Genomic DNA, 13,113 nt, shown 5'->3' with positions numbered 1-13,113 from the left:
CAGCCGCCCTAAATACTTCCCTGTTCTAAAGCATTTAGCTACATGCATGAATACATTGTAATGATGAACAATGTCATAGTAACTGGTGGTGGGTGTTATATTCAAGATAATAAAGGAGCTATAATGAGTCGATAGATAAAAAGCAGTAATGGCATGTAGGTTACTCACCCTACTCATGTACAGTAGGCTTCCACACTACACAGTGTCAGAGAGGCAACTACCCATGTGACCTTAGTAGTAGTTAGGGGTGGGGAAAAATCGATACGTAGTAGTATCGCGATACTGTATCGATACAGGGACGCCAAGTATCGATATTTAATTATTAATTAAAAAAAAATATATATAAAAATATATATTTTTTTTGTATAAGGAAGTTGCATTGTTCATTTCAATACCTGTAATAGTACAGTAGTCCACACACACATGTGCATTCAGTTAAGTTGGAATATGACTGTAATACAAACAGTTCAGTTTGTCAGGTACATGCAACACAGATTACAGTGTTGACATCTGTCTGCTTGAGAAAATACCATGTTCTACAATAAAAATGATTGAAGTGAGATGAACAGACTGAACTTTATTTTATTAGATAAAACATGTTGACAAAGTTTTACTTTGCAGTTGAAAAAGGTAATACATTTGATAAAAAATAAAGAAAGAAAAAACGCAATACTCAGTGTATCGCAATATATTTTGTATCGCGATACTATCATATCGTAGGGATGGGTACCTTTCACATTTGAACCGATACCGGTACCGGTACCTGTGAATCGATACCGGTACCCAACGGTACCTTTTTTCGGTACTTTAGTCTAAAAAAAATTATTTACCTACCTCGGTCGCGAAAAAAAAAATCCTAACTTCAAATAACTACAATTTCGACCGTTTTTGGCTTGCCATTGCTCCAACTGCTTTGTTGTTGAATCAAGTCAAATCCTAGGTAAGCATATATTGTGCGTGTGAACGTTGACATGAAAAGAAAAAAGTAAATTTTTTTTTTTTTGGTATCTCACTTGAATCGATACTCGGTAGTACCGACGTGTTTCGGTTCGGTACCTCAAAAGAACCGAATTCGGTACCCATCCCTATCATATCGTGACGCAAGTATCGCGATAGTATCGTATCGTGAGGTCTCTGGCGATTCCCACCCCTAGTAGTAGTAGTACCACACTTTTGAAATGTTCAATTGCAAATTGAATCAATTGTAGATGAATGAGGTAAATGAATCGTTTAGATTAATTGATAAAATAATCAACAGATTAAGCCATAACAACATAATCGTTAGTTGCAGCCCTAAGGCAGGCAGGCTTGTTTCATTGTATTCCTTTAAAGTTTAAACCAATCACAAGCATCCTGGGTGGCACTGGCTCTAAGACCAGGATGTAGCGACGATGCCCTTGCAAAATAGTATTGCAGGAAGGGGATGAGGATTCTGACTGAAATAGTTGGCCAGTGGCGTACTTTATACCCAGAGTCTATATCCTGTGAGTCAGACTAGCGTGGTACTGGTGCTCGCTCAGAAGGCCCTGTTCATATTCTACACCCTCAGTATCTCTCTCTCTCTATCTTTCAGGCATCCTGGTCTTCAGCGTGGTACTGGTGCTCTCTCAGAAGGCCCTGTTAAAGTTCTACACCCTCTTCAGTATCTCTCTCTCTCTTTATCTTTCAGGCATCCTGGTCTTCAGCGTGGTACTGGTGCTCTCTCAGAAGGCCCTGTTAAAGTTCTACACCCTCTTCAGTATCTCTCTCTCTTTATCTTTCAGGCATCCTGGTCTTCAGCGTGGTACTGGTGCTCTCTCAGAAGGCCCTGTTAAAGTTCTACACCCTCTTCAGTATCTCTCTCTCTTTATCTTTATCTTTCAGGCATCCTGGTCTTCAGCGTGGTACTGGTGCTCTCTCAGAAGGCCCTGTTAAAGTTCTACACCCTCTTCAGTATCTCTCTCTCTCTTTATCTTTCAGGCATCCTGGTCTTCAGCGTGGTACTGGTGCTCTCTCAGAAGGCCCTGTTAAAGTTCTACACCCTCTTCAGTATCTCTCTCTCTCTTTATCTTTCAGGCATCCTGGTCTTCAGCGTGGTACTGGTGCTCTCTCAGAAGGCCCTGTTAAAGTTCTACACCCTCTTCTTCGCCGTCCTTCTGGCCGCGGCGGCCGTCCTCATCAACTACTACGCCACCTCTCACATAGACTTCTACAGCGCCTACTACAAAGCGGCGCTGGGCTTCCGGCTCTTGCCCCGGAGCGGGCCCACGCTGTGGCTGGGCATGGCCGTGGTCCAGCTCCTCTTCGGCATGGGCTACGTCTTCCTGCTCAACCTCCAGTCGGTGTTCGCCGCCCTGGTGGTCCTCGACATCATGATCCCCCTGTGGGGGCTCATCCTCGAGCTCCCCGCGGACGTGCGGCAGCTGGTGGCGGTGTTCTCCGGCGTGGCGCTGGCCCTCAACACGGCCGTGTGCCTCGCCATGAAGCTCCGGTGGTTCTACTACTCCTGCCGGTACGTCTACCTGCTCATCCGGCACATGTACAGGATCTACGGCGTGCAGCTGCTGGCGGAGGACACCTGGAAGAGGATCCGCTTCCCCGACGTGCTGCGTGTCTTCTGGCTCACCAGGGTCACGGCGCAGGCGCTCATCCTGCTCTACGTGGTGCGGGCGGTGAGGAGGGAGAGCGGAGACGCCACCGGCGGAGGAGTGGACGGCGGTTCTGGCGCACAGGTAGGACTCGACTGGGATTCCGTTTTTAGAAGGGTTCGGATTGCGTTACATTATTACAGGATTATAAGGGTTCGGATGTGTTACATTATTCCAGGTTATTTTAGGGATGCAATGCTAACACTTCTCATATCCTTTGTCTCCCATTATTTCCTCATTTCATGATTTCTGCTGTGCAAACATCCTCTATACACAGTCCATAAAGATCCTGTATTGATGAGTATTTTGCTGGCCGGTACAATGTGATGATGAGCAAAGACGGTTCAGCTTTGAGCTCAATAGCAAGATATTCAAATGATGTAAATTCACCCATTGTCAATGTCATTACATACAAACGATGTAGATAAAATAGCGGCAAGCCCTCCCCCTTTTCTATTTTGTCTGACCGATTGATAATACTTATAATTTGGAGGGCAGGCTTCCATCAGCGTTGCCGTTGTCGCACCAGTAATGTAATTTAGCCAGGTCTCGACTAGGAACATCCATTGCAAATTCTTTTCAGTTATCAGATCATTGATTAAGAAAGATTTGTTGCTCAACGATCTAACATTCAGAAGGGCCATTGTCAGTGATTTTGTGATGGGGGGTGAGGCCGGCCTTGGCTGAGCGATGATGGGTCTGAGGTTGCTAAGTGTTACAGTATGTGTCAGGCATTTCTTCTTGAGTCTGATAGTACTGAGAACAGGAACAGCATGGTTTGTTATTGGAACAAATTGATAGCAGTAGTTTGGGTGCGAGGTGGGGGGGCGTGGTCGACGTTTCGGAGGTTGCCGTTGCGGGCTCTCGAGGAAAGATGGCGGAATAGTTCTTTTTTGATGTTTTGGAGATGCCTGGCTGTAAATCCGACCAGTAATTTACCAGTTTGATCATTTGTATTGTCTGTGTCTCTTCAAAGCGGTGTGTGACGGACAGTATTGTCTTCCTGCAGGGCTTCCCGCTGAGCTGGGATGTGTTCTGGGAGCTGACCAGCAACCTGATCATCTCTGGCTGTGACTCCACTCTCACTGTCCTGGGGATGAGCGCCGTCATCTCCTCTATAGCACATTACATGGGCATGATCATCCTGGCCTTCATAGGTAGGCGTGCGTGTGTGTGTGTGTGTTGCGAATTCACACTTGTTGAGGGTAAATGTAGTTCTGTTTCTTTGCTGGGGAACAAAATGGAACAGTGTAGATTCTTACTTTTAATGGAGGAATGAACAAATCAGGCTTAGGCCTACATGATTTAATAAATTATTTTAATTAAATTTACAACAAGCATCTACACTGATTGTGTAGCAAATCACCTTGAAAGGCAAATGATGTGAGACGAGACATCACATTCCCAGGAGCCTTATAGTACAAAGAATCAATGTTTTTAATTCATCAGCTGTTCTGCAGGTAAGGAGAGAGAACGCTGCAGCCTGACCCCCCCCCCCCCCCCTTGGAGTGCCCCCCCAAAACATTCCCCCATTTACTCTATAAGAATATAATTAAATTCTCTCATGACAGTCAAATGTACAACGTAATAATAATATAATACACTTTATTTGTATAGCACTTTTCATACAGAAGTTGCAGTTCAAAGTGCTTCACAACAGTAAAAAATACAGGCATAAGCTAGCATAAAAAAAGATGGAGGTAGCAAGGTAAGGTAAATCACAATGTTTCACATTAGGATCTAGCATCCCAATAGGCCTTTCTGTTTACAGTTTCATTCGGTAATACAAATAATAAAAATAGAATAGAGAGAGTAAAAACAAAGTGCGGTTGGATTCAGTTTAAAAATAGGCAAACAATTATAAAATAGAACGGATATATGGGTATTTAACATACAACAGGGCAGTGCATCAGTAAGAAGTAAAAAGTGTGATAAAATAGTTCAATTTTGAATTGAACAGAGCAGTGGTCTTAAAATTACAGTGCATAGAACCGACACATGAATTTGATAGGAAGTGTAGGTAGGGTAAGAATAGTGCAGGTAAAGTACAATTTGTGTCAGGATATCCCTGATGTTTCATTTAAATGCCTGAGCAAAGGGTAAACGTAAAGGGTTTTTGGCACACACAGCCCCATTCCTTACTCAAGGGTGATGTTGTCGATGGGTAGTGTCCTTTACCGACACAGTCCATGCTGTTCTTCATAGTAGACACAACAGACCAGCTAGTTTGCCATAAAACTAATGTCAAGAAAGAGAATCTCTGGAAACAACTTAACTTTTTAGTATGTTTAACGCTGCTATAGATAACGTTTTCAATTTTTTTTTATAATACATCCACAGAGCTTTTAGAAAGGTGTGGAATAAAATTATTGCTTTCCCCCAAAACTATTATTGATTTATGAATTTATCATTTAAAAGATTTTGGCGGGTCCAAAATGAATGTTATTCACATGTTATGTGCATCTATCCCCTCCCTACTTACCATTTCCCATTTCCCCACGTGGAATGCACCTAGTTGGGAGGTCCCCTTTTCTCTGCTCCTGTTTTCAAAAAGAAAAGCTTGTCAACTTTCTCTGTTTCTGACAACTATTATAATAAACTAGTTTGTATAACGTTAAACTAGTTTGGCAGTTTGATCAGAACTTATTGTGATGGTGCAGCGTGTGATAATTACAATAATTATCGTTCCCCATGTAATCCTGTGTAAGCAGCGCACCAATGTTTTTGTCTGACGTGCTGGTGCTCTAGTGCGACATCTAGTGGCTGAATGTTATCTTTTTTTTTATCTACTTTTTCACCCCATTTTTCTATTTTTCTCCCATCCCAATTTCGTGTTATCCAATTCTGCCCTCTCCTGTCTCGAACGTTGTTAGACTATGCCTCCCACTGGTCGGCTGCAATGTGGACCAAGCCTTGCATCACGTGTCCCCTCCGGTACACAAGGAGGCAGCTGTCGCATCTTTTCACCTGTACATCGCGATCTCTCAGCGGCGAGGAGTAACGCGTGGGAGGCTCACACTGCCCCCGTTGCTTCCTGATTCTGCTGTACAGGTGCACCAACCGACCTGTAGGAGTCGCTGTCCACAACGTCCGATCCCCACCCACAGGCTTTCCCACCCCCTAATACTGCCAATTGTATTAGTATGAACGACCAGCCAAGCCGGAAGCAACGCCGAGAGCTGGGCACGAACCCAGCATCTCCTGCGTTAGTGACGAGCGCCTTGCCCACTGCGCCACTTAGCTGCCCAGAGTGGCTGAATGTTATCTGTAGTTAAAGTGCTTTCATCAACTTGACATTAGTTTTATGGCTAACTAAGGAGGAGCTGGATGTCTAGTATGAAGCACAGCATGTGATTGTGCTGAGAAAGGACTCAACCTTTTTTGACAACATCATCCACAACAAGTAAGAAATGGGGCTAGGTCTCTTAACCCTTTAACCTAATCAAATATATTTGTAAATCCTGAAATCACAAGGTAATGTCCCCATGGGCTGGACAAGTCTTTAACACTTTCAGCACCAGCCATTATCTCCATCCTTGTAGTCAATGGGCCACACTTTAAAATATAGGGATTTTCACTGTGCGTCACGGATGTTTGCAGAGTTATATCTATATTCTAGTGATGCACCGATGTGAAAATTGTGGCCGATACCAATAACAGATATTAATATTGCTGTTCTGGCCGATACCGATATTTACCGATGTCGATATCTCTGTATAGAAAACACTTTTTTATGATAATCAAATAAAGAGCTATTTTCCAAAACGCATATTTTTTTTTACTTTTGTAACTTATTTTCAGAAATGACTGATATTTTTTAACTATTTGAGGCCAAAACATGTAAAAAGAAAAATAAATTTAATATCGCCCCATATCGGCCCTATCTTGATATCGGACCGATACCGATGTGTAAAAAAAACTGCCATATCGTGCATCACTACTATATTCTATATTATAGCTATAGAGAGAGTAAATTTTTTCATCTGTACGTTTGCGTGTTGATGTCATATAGTCCTTACCTTTACTAGGAGGTATCCCAAAAAGAATATTCCAATAGTCTGATCACTATTTCCAGTATTGATGTCCATCGGGTCCCTGACATGAACTGGCACAAAATATGCATGAAGTGTGCTGAACACGTTCCAAAGTGCTCGGATGAAGTGATTCATTTGACTTGGTCTAAATTCTCCGCCCGGACCATATACAATGTAACAGTGTGAAATAAGGTTTCAAAGGGTAGGCGATACTGCCACCTAGATGGATTCTGCCGGTATTGCACTCTTGGGGTCTCAGAATGTGTTCCAATGGTAACACCGAGGTCCGTGAGAGGATATTAAAAAATCGAATAAAAGAAAAAACGGTAAACGATCGAAAACCCGACTATACTCTGGTTTTGGCTCTCACCGGTTGGCGAGATAACCCGGCTATAGTCGTGGTTGGCCGTGAATGAGTTAAAACGAGTCGAGAAGAAACATCACAATGAATCAAATGTATGTCAGTATTCCAATGTACAGTGTCCCCTACCCAACCCCCCCCCACCTCCAATGTACAGCCCCACCCCACCTACCCAACCTCCCCCAATGCACAGTTTCTATGTCAAATGTATATACTCTTCTTCTGGATTTTTTTAGTATCACAAACAGTACTGTATTTGAAAATCTGGTAATCTGGTATGTCATAAATGTATAGATGTAGCAGTACTGTCTATCTGTATGTCATGTGTGTCATATGATGAATTGAAAATGGGGGACCCTGATGGAAACAAGACGAAAGTCTTTCTCAGGTCTGCATCCTCTTAACAATTGTATGTATTGAGCCGTACTGTACTGTACCCATTCTGCAATCTGTTAATAAACTTTTCAATCAATCAATCAATCAATCGAGAACAAAAACCACCATAAAATCCAAAATAAATAAATGCGACACTCCCAGATATACCCCATCGAAGGAAGGTAAGGAAAAACTCACTAAAAACCTAGCAATAGGAAAAAAGCACCACAGGCGATGTGGAGGAGAGAAACCTTAGAAGGGCCGTTCAAGGGGGGATCTCCCTTCCTACTTGGATGTCGGTGATAATATAGTGTTGCTATGGATGATCGATGGGTGGAGATTAAAACGGACGAATAGTTGGTATGTATTCATATACGTGTAATAAAACACATTATGTACATGCAATAGCAACTGGGGTACATAAGGACATTTTTAAAAGATTTGAATGGAATAGAGCTAAGAACAACAACAACAAAAGAAAAAGCATAGGGAAACGAGTGCGTCGAACAGAAGATGGTATGAAGCTGATCCATGACCTCAATGGTGGCGCGCTCATAACCAGTATGGGGTAGAACAGTCACTGCAGTAGAACAGTCAAGTGTGTGTGTGTGTGATAACCATCGCGCGTCGTCTCCCGTAGGCTCGACGGAGGACGAAGACAAGCGTCTGGGCTTCGTGGCACCGGTTCTGTTCTTCATCCTTGCGCTGCAGACGGGCCTCAGCAGCCTGGACCCCGAGGAACGCCTGGTACGTTGTTAGAAATTGTAATTTCATTTACTTTTGTATTTATTTAAAGATCCCCTCCACTCTTGGAGGCGTGTCTTTGACTATACAGATTGTTATTTGTGCAGAACTTGTCACCAGAGTGTCTTTTTTCACATTCTTCCCCTGGAGAGGGAGGAGCTTCTCTGCACTTCCCCTGAAACCTGAGTTGAGTGTGTGATGTCACTAATAGGCAGAACCTCATGGTCCAGTATGTGGCAACTCGACACCCTTTATCTTCAGCAAACACAGAAAGCTGAGTAGGTATTGACACGTCTTGAAAGAATATAAGCTGCCGACTTGGAATTCCTGGTAAATATCAATGGGAGCTTGTTGCCAATTTGCATATTCGTAGATCCTCGCATCTCAATGAGGGCAAAGCTGTAGAGATTAGGTACGTACCTCGGTTTTGAAGTCGAGGTTCGGTACGGGTTTTTGGTACAGTGGGGGAAAGTGGCTTTCCATGTTCCACTCAGGGGGTGATGTAGTCTGCACTGCAGTAGTAATTATACTTGTATAATATTTGTAACGAATATACTATATTGAAATTAATCGACTTGTAAACATTTAAAAAATAATAATAATAATAATTATATTAGATTGTGAAAGGGTTAAACCTTTCACTGCGACAATACAGAAGGTTAACCCTTTCACTACCACACTACAAAGGGTGGTTAACCCTTTCACAACCACACTACAGACGGTTAACCCTTTCACTACTACACTACAGACGGCCGGTGGGCGGTCGTTAGTGGTTAACATACTGTTGTATTCGTTCGGTACACAGCCGTTCGGTACGGTACGTACTACACACTGAAACGGTTTGGTACGGATACGTGTACCTTTACACCCCTAGTAGAGATGCTGCCAAGATCAAGTGATAAAGTCATGTATTTAACATTTTTGATGGAAAAAACAGCCTATTATTATACTAATTGTCATTCAATATAGAAACATCTTAAGAGTTTAAAATACATCCGGTGGGGATCATTAACTTTAATTTATTTACGGTAAGTGTGACAGAGCTGTACATACATAAATGAAAAATACTTTTTTCAAAATAAAAGTCCCCTGTGTGTCCTGACCCGACAGGTACGTCTGAGTCGGAACATGTGTCTCCTGCTGACGGCCATCCTGCACTTCATCCATGGCATGACCGACCCCGTGCTCATGGCCCTGAGCGCGTCGCACGTCTCCTCCCTCCGGCGCCACCTGCCTGTGCTGCTGGTGTCCCTGGCGCTCTTCTTCCTGCCCGTGGCGCTCAGCTACGCCCTGTGGCACCACTACGCCCTCAACACCTGGCTCTTCGCCGTCACCGCCTTCTGCGTGGAGCTCTGCCTCAAGGTGGGTGTTACGTTACCATCGATGAACCCTTTCACTACCACACTACAGACGGTTAGCCGTCTGTAGTGTGGTAGTGAAAGGGTTAACCGTCTGTAGTGTGGTTGTGAAAGGGTTAACCCTTTGTCGTGTGGTAGTGAAAGGGTTAACCTTCTCTAGTGTGGTAGTGAAAGGGTTAACCTTCTGTATTGTCGCAGTGAAAGGGTTAACCCTTTGTCGTGTGGTAGTGAAAGGGTTATCATAGAAATACTCGTCGTCTGGTATCAATGGAACGTAATGTGAAACGGTAGCCAAAAGTAACAGAGTTGTTTTTAACTCATTGAGCGCCACGCCCCTTCTGGGAAATTAGGTCTAGATGGCCACCGCTTTAATCAATGGGAGGACGGGGATATTTGCGAGTGCTTAAAATATATCTTAAATTATGGCTATGGGTCTAATACACCCGTCGCTTATCAATGAGTTGCTTGCAGTCAACATGTACAAAACGGATTGTTTTTTCATCGGCACATTTCCGTTTTATACCGTTTTGAATAGGAGTATAGTTTTGGTGATTTCTAGTAATTCCAGAGAGACTCTATAATAGCCTTTTAGTGGAATACACAAAACACGTTGTAATTTTTCGGCTGATTTATGAATAGTTTTCAAATAATGCACGATACAGAAGCGGGCTGAAAAATCGCTTATCCGTGCATTGGTCGGCGCCAACGGCACACACACAGACACATTGTGATCGCTGTGAAAAAAACATCTGATTAACCCAAGATTGGTAACATAGTCCTTACCTCACATCTGATGTCCTGCAAAAAGATTCATCTAATTCCTGATCGCCATTCCAAATATTGATCGCGTTTATTGATCCAACGTTATATATCCAAAACGCATAATCCACGATGGTCAAAGTGTCCTCAGTCAATGTGGTATAACGATACTGCATGCCCGAGAAGGAAAACCTGGACCGGACTTTTTTTTTGAATGCACAGTCCCAGTCAATCCAATCCAATGATGTGCAATACCATCCGGGAGACGATAGGCGGCGGTATTTGCCCTTTTGAGAGCTCGGACCCATTCCCAACGATAACATCAGGTTGGATGGATGAAAATGAATGGATATCGCTAATAAAAGACCAGTTAACCCGACTATACTCGTGACTGCAGGGCTCTAGACTCACTGTTTTCACCACCGTCCCAGAACCGTCCCGAAATACAGTTTTAACCGTCCCAAAGTGAATGTAAACCGTCCGAAATTGTTTTTAATATATATAATCTATCAATGTCGATTTGATCATATGGGGACATATTTTGTGCTGATAATGGCACAGAGGGTGAGACCAACTGTACCGTACCTTTTGATTAGGGGTGCACCGATGTATCGGTCGCGTATCGGTATCGGCCGATAAGTGCCTTGTTGACTGCAATCGGCCTATCGGCCGATAAGCTCGAATGTGCCGATGGCAGTAGCCGATAAATATCCATCAATTTGTGTAGCGTCAAAAGACAAAAAAAAGTTCACTCGTGACCTGCACAACGCCATCCCCAGTCCCCCACACACACAAGCTACTGCATCAAAGTTACTACTTATGATTAACAAGGCATGGGTGGCTACGTGGCGTAGTGGGCAAGGCGCTCGCCACGAATGCGGAGACGCTGGGATCGCCTGTTCGATCCCAGCGCTCCACATTGCTTTCAGTTTAGCTGGTCGTCCGTACTAATACACATTGGCCGTATTAGGGGGTGGGAAACTGATGGGTGGGGATCGGGCGTTGTGGACAGCGACTCCTACAGGTCGGTTGGTGCGCCTGTGCAGTAGAATCAGGAAGTGTCGGGGGTCAGCGTGAGCCTCCTACTCGTTACTCCTCGCCACAGAGATCGAGCTGCGCAGGTGAAAAGATGCGACTGCTGTTACCTCAAGTACCGGAGGGGACTTGTGCTATGTATGACTTAGTCCACATTGCAGCCGGCTTGTGGGAGGCAAGAAACAGCGTTCGTGACAGGGGAGGGTTGAAATTGGATGATACGAAATTGGGATGGGAGAAAATATAGAAAATGGGAGAAAAAGTGGATAAAAATAAATGATTAACAAGGCATTTGTTTTGTGGCATTAACGTTATATAGTTAGTGTTACAGGTTCAATAACATCAGCATATTATTTACCCGAACTTAGCCAGCATTACTCGTTCATACTAGCTCAGTTCCTTCCGTTGCTCATAGAGCCCTGAGTTTTACCCATTCTGCAATCTGTTAATAAAGTTTTCAATGAGACACATGTATAGAAAGGCTTTGTTTTATTATAACATTCGTTGCAGTAAAATCATTATGTCTCGTTTAGTCATCCTCCGGAGCTAAAAGCTAAACGTCGGCCGCGCCGCCTGTTGTTGTTGTAGAAAACCTCTCGTCAAAATCAATGGCGGACAAAAGCGGAAGTAAAAAATGTATACGCGCTTGCCGATTGGTGGTAACAGCAGAGGCGGGTGCAAGCGGTGTGTGACGTAATTGGCAGAATCGACTGTCAATCCAAATTTCATTGGTTGAGAGCTCTGGTTGAGACAATTATCCAGCTGCAGCCCGGTAGACCATACTGGGAGAACTAGTATCTAGCTGCAGCCCGGCAGACCATACTGGGAGAGAGATAGTGCTATTTCTTGATGTTTCCTTTTTTTAAGTAAGTAAAGAGGCCTATGTTCATATCGGTGAGCACAATTTGTAACACAAATATACAGTAGTTTCATTAAAAAAAATATATATATATATATATTACAAAAAAAAAATTTACAAAAAAAAATTTAAAAACTTTTTTTCCACAAATATCGGTATCGGCCGATTGTGTTAGTGGAACAATCGGTATCGGTGGCAAATTTTCATATCGGTGCATCCCTACTTTTGATTATTGTAAGCACAAAGATAATACGCAGCTATAACTAGAACGTGTCGATAACATACAGTTCCAATAGACTAACATTACACTTCTGTGATTTAAATGTGTCCTTACCTTAGACTCAGGGGTTGTATTGTTGAATGCAGTTCCCTGTTGCCACCACGCAACAAGTCAAAATGCTTGCTATCTGCAAACAGCTACACTGTCTGTGTGTATACTCTGCTTTGGTCAAATCACATTCAGCATGCCATCTTCGCAGTGTTGTTATGGAGCATGATAGCTAATTAGCCAATGTTCAGCTGCAAAAACGAATAATGTAAATTATGTTATAAGACATTGATATCAGGAGTTATCTGTAGCTACTGCTAGCCCGCTAGATGACGTTAGACAATGCATCATGTATTAAATAAAGTGAACTATTTAGTTTACTGGGTCATTTTGTTAAAACAGTGAGCTAGATTTAGATTTAATTAGTTAGATTTAATTTATAATTATATTGAACAAATTGTTTACACTGCTTCCCCCATGCTCAGCATATTTTTACTGTATTTATTTCTGTATATTTTATTTCATTTTATTCTATTTTACTCAACTTGATTTGATTTGTGTTATTATTCTAACTCGTGACCTGTCCTGTCTAAATGTTTAAATGTTGAGCGATTTGCAGTGCCAAATTTCCCACGGGATAATAAAAGTATTTCTATTCTATTCTATTCTAACGTGAGCTACCTAGCTAACGGA

At 42.9% G+C, this 13,113-nt stretch overlaps 1 protein-coding gene across 1 annotated transcript in view; it reads left to right on the top strand.

Annotated features, from left to right (window-relative positions):
* Nucleotides 1-13,113, top strand: part of rnf139 (ring finger protein 139) — a 33,262-nt gene that overhangs the window by 11,956 nt on the left and 8,193 nt on the right. The window contains exons 2-5 of the mRNA XM_084312250.1: nucleotides 2,056-2,711; nucleotides 3,637-3,784; nucleotides 8,038-8,144; nucleotides 9,252-9,503. Of these exons, the coding sequence (XP_084168376.1) occupies nucleotides 2,056-2,711; nucleotides 3,637-3,784; nucleotides 8,038-8,144; nucleotides 9,252-9,503 (1,163 nt within the window). The remainder of the gene's footprint in view (nucleotides 1-2,055; nucleotides 2,712-3,636; nucleotides 3,785-8,037; nucleotides 8,145-9,251; nucleotides 9,504-13,113) is intronic.

This window comes from Notolepis coatsorum, assembly GCF_963971535.1.
Source record: "Notolepis coatsorum genome assembly, chromosome: 4".
NCBI lineage: Eukaryota > Metazoa > Chordata > Actinopteri > Aulopiformes > Paralepididae > Notolepis > Notolepis coatsorum.
This window is presented reverse-complemented; position numbering and strand designations above follow the sequence as displayed.